The 3,298-nt window shown below is 56.8% G+C and overlaps 1 protein-coding gene across 1 annotated transcript; it reads left to right on the top strand.

Moving 5' to 3' along the window:
• The first annotated feature begins 246 nt into the window (after window positions 1–246).
• sox11b (SRY-box transcription factor 11b) lies at window positions 247–1,992 on the top strand. The gene has a single exon (XM_075458774.1). It carries the CDS (start codon window positions 381–383, stop codon window positions 1,530–1,532), a length of 1,152 nt encoding a protein of 383 aa, XP_075314889.1. The 5' UTR covers window positions 247–380; the 3' UTR covers window positions 1,533–1,992.
• The last annotated feature ends 1,306 nt before the right edge of the window (window positions 1,993–3,298 follow it).

Raw genomic sequence — 3,298 nt, 5'->3', positions numbered from 1 at the left:
TAAAAGCCGCTAAAAATCGACAGTTTCACTGTAATAATTTTACAATTGAAACGAAGCTGCAGTAACGGCCAGACTCCGGTGGGCGGGCCACAGGGGAAGAGTTCGGATCTCTGATTGGCTGTGAGCGCTATAGAGGCGGGAAACTTTTTAAGAAGCAGGGCTGCGATTGGTTGGCGGCAGAGGGGTATAACGGCAGTCGCGCTCATGATCAGCCGGTTAATTAGACGCCGGTTTGAGGGTTCAAAGAGAGTCTGAGATGTGGTCGGTGTGAGCAGAAGTGCGGGGCTGGAAGTAAAAAAAAAAAACAGGAAAATAAGGGAAAATACGGCAGCCAGCGTGTCGGCGGCGGGTTCCCACAGTCTGTCGAGTTGTTTGGAGCCATGGTTCAACACACGGTGCCTGCGGGGGCCGGGGTTCGCTCCGGGTCCCGAGAGCCGACCGACCCCGAGGAGGGTGAGCTGCTGCCGGCTTCGGCTTGCGGCTCCGCGCCGCCAAAGCCGGACTGGTGTAAAACGGCCTCGGGCCACATAAAACGGCCCATGAACGCCTTCATGGTGTGGTCCAAAGTCGAGAGGAGGAAGATCATGGAGCAGTCCCCGGACATGCACAACGCGGAGATCTCCAAGCGGCTCGGGAAGCGGTGGAAGATGTTGAAGGAGGCGGAGAAGGTGCCGTTCATCCGGGAGGCGGAGCGGTTGAGGCTCCAGCACATGGCCGACTACCCGGACTACAAGTACCGGCCCAGGAAGAAGCCCAAAACGGACGGCGTGTGTGCGTTTCCTGCGGGGAAGCCCGCCGCTCATTCCCCGGAGAAAAGCGTCGTTAGACCGGCGAATAAAAACCCCGCCGGGGCAGCCTCCAGGAAATGCTCCAAGTTGAAGCCCAGCAAGCCGGCGGTGGTGTCCGGCAGGGCGGGCGGCCAGCACCCGGACCCCCGGTACCGGTACGTGCTGACCACCAGCTTTAAGAGCGCTAAACGGGATTTTACCGACGACGAAGAGGAGGACGATGATGGAGAAGATGAAGACGACTCCGAGGAGGAGTTTAAAGCGGAGGAGGAGGACAAGCCGTCCCGGTTCAGCCTCTCCAAGGCGCCGTCCGGCCGGAGCTCCAGCGCCGCCGAGCCGGGGGGAAGCGGCGCGTCCGGCCGGCTCTTCTACAGCTTCAAGAACATCACCCGGCAGAGCGCCTCCTCCTACCCGGCCTCCCTCTCCCCGGCGTCCTCCTCCCGGTCCTGCTGCGGGGAGGACCCGGACGACCTGCCCGCGGAGGGGGCCGACCTGGCCCTGAGCTTCCTGGGCGGCTTCGGCGCCTCCTCCTCCTCCTCGGACCCCTGGAACTGCTCCTCCGGCGCGGCCGCGGGGAACCTGAGCCTGGCCCTGGTGGACAAAGACTTGGACTCCTGCGGCAGCAGCGAGGGCAGCCTCGGCTCCCACTTCGACTTCCCGGATCACTGCACCCCGGAGCTCAGCGAGATGATCGCCGGGGACTGGCTGGAGGCCAACTTCTCCGACCTGGTGTTCACCTACTGACCCGCCGGGGGGGCTTGTTTTCTCCGGCCTGCCCCGGGGGAGACTCCGGGGAGCCGCGGCTGCTGCTGCCCGGGCTCGGTGCTCGGGGGGCGGGGAGCTTCAGGACTGCTGCACAGAACATGAAATGACTCTAACAGGGTTTTTATGGGTTTAGTTTTCCGAACCGGGACCGGACTATGCGCCCCCCCCCCAGCAGGACTTTCTTTAGTGTCTTAGTTTCTGGGTTCTGCGGCTCCTTTAGAACCAGAACTGGGCCCCCAGAACCAGAACTGGGCCCCCAGGTTCGGCAGGAAACGTTTTTTGATATTTACAGAACCGAACATACCTCATATCTTTTTAAAGTGAAATAAAACTATTTTTCAGGCTTATTTTTGTACAGTTAAAGGGAATGTCAGGCACTTCTTCTTCTTCTTCACTGTTCCCACCAATATTATTTGTAGCTGAGGACGGGGGCTGGGACCCCTGGAGCTCCTGGTTCCTGGGACTCCTGGGACTCCTGGTTCCTGGGACTCCTGGGACCCCCGGCTCCTGGTTCCTGGGACTCCCGGCTCCTGGTTCCTGGGACCCTGGAGCCCCGGCTCCTGGCTCCTGGTTCCTGGGACCCCCGGCTCCTGGGACTCCTGGGACCCCCGGCTCCTGGTTCCTGGGACTCCTGGGACCCCCGGCTCCTGGGACCCCCGGCTCCTGGTTCCTGGGACTCCTGGGACCCCCGGCTCCTGGTTCCTGGGACTCCCGGCTCCTGGGACCCCCGGCTCCTGGTTCCTGGGACTCCCGGCTCCTGGCTCCTGGTTCCTGGGACTCCTGGAGCCCCGGCTCCTGGTTCCTGGGACTCCTGGGAGCCCCGGCCCCCAGCGGTTGTTTTCCAGCCAGATGTTGACGGTCAGACTGCATGTTTGTGTAAAGTAGCTGACGTTTAGGACTTTGTGGGTGTGAGTGAGATTTTGCTTCTTCTTCTTCTTCTTCTTTTTCTTTCACTTCATCAGCAGCTCCGGTTTGTTTTGGTATTTCTGTGCAATATAAAGAAGAAAGGAGGGAAAGAGGTTCCGTCCTGAGTTGTTTTGGAGCTGATTGTGTCCTCTGTGATGAAGTCTGTATGTGAAACTGAATAAATCAGCTGGAACTGACCAATCACTCTGATTATTGATCCTGGTGTCTGAAGCTGGCCTCTGATTGGCTGTTGGGTGGCCTCTTAAAGGGCCGGAGGGACTTTTAAAATGTTTTACTGTTAAAAATCCAAAACTTTTATCACGTTTCAGCTCCTGCTACGTGATCTTTGTGAGCTTAAAGGTCCGTTTAGCTTCAGAACCTTCACGGTCCAAGGATTTCCAGGGGAGTCGTGTAAGTGTGAAGCCACTCAGGAGTCCTGGGAAGCATTTAAAAGTCATTGAAAGGTCTTTGAGCTCCAGGAAACCTTTTCAATAACCTGTTTGATCATTTTTTCTGTGATTATTCTGATTTAATTGGACTTTCTGCCTGGATTAAGCTCATATTTTCACTCTGTAGACATGAAACCTGAGATGTTTAGCTGCTGTTTGTCATGCTGGAGACATTTGAACCTTTTCCAGGACCTGGAGACATTTTAACCTTTTCCAGGACCTGGAGAACGTTCAGTTTAACGTGTGAAACGATGAGTTCGTTCCACAGACGGTAAATAAAGTCGTTCAGGAGGTGAAACCTGTCAGCTGGAGATAAGAAAACATCTGGAAGCTGCTGAACATCTGGAGATAAAGCAGATCTTTGTTGGTGTTCCAGCCTGAAAAACATTA

The sequence above is a fragment of the Odontesthes bonariensis genome, chromosome 24, assembly GCF_027942865.1.
Source record: "Odontesthes bonariensis isolate fOdoBon6 chromosome 24, fOdoBon6.hap1, whole genome shotgun sequence".
NCBI classification, from domain to species: Eukaryota; Metazoa; Chordata; class Actinopteri; order Atheriniformes; family Atherinopsidae; genus Odontesthes; species Odontesthes bonariensis.
This window is presented reverse-complemented; position numbering and strand designations above follow the sequence as displayed.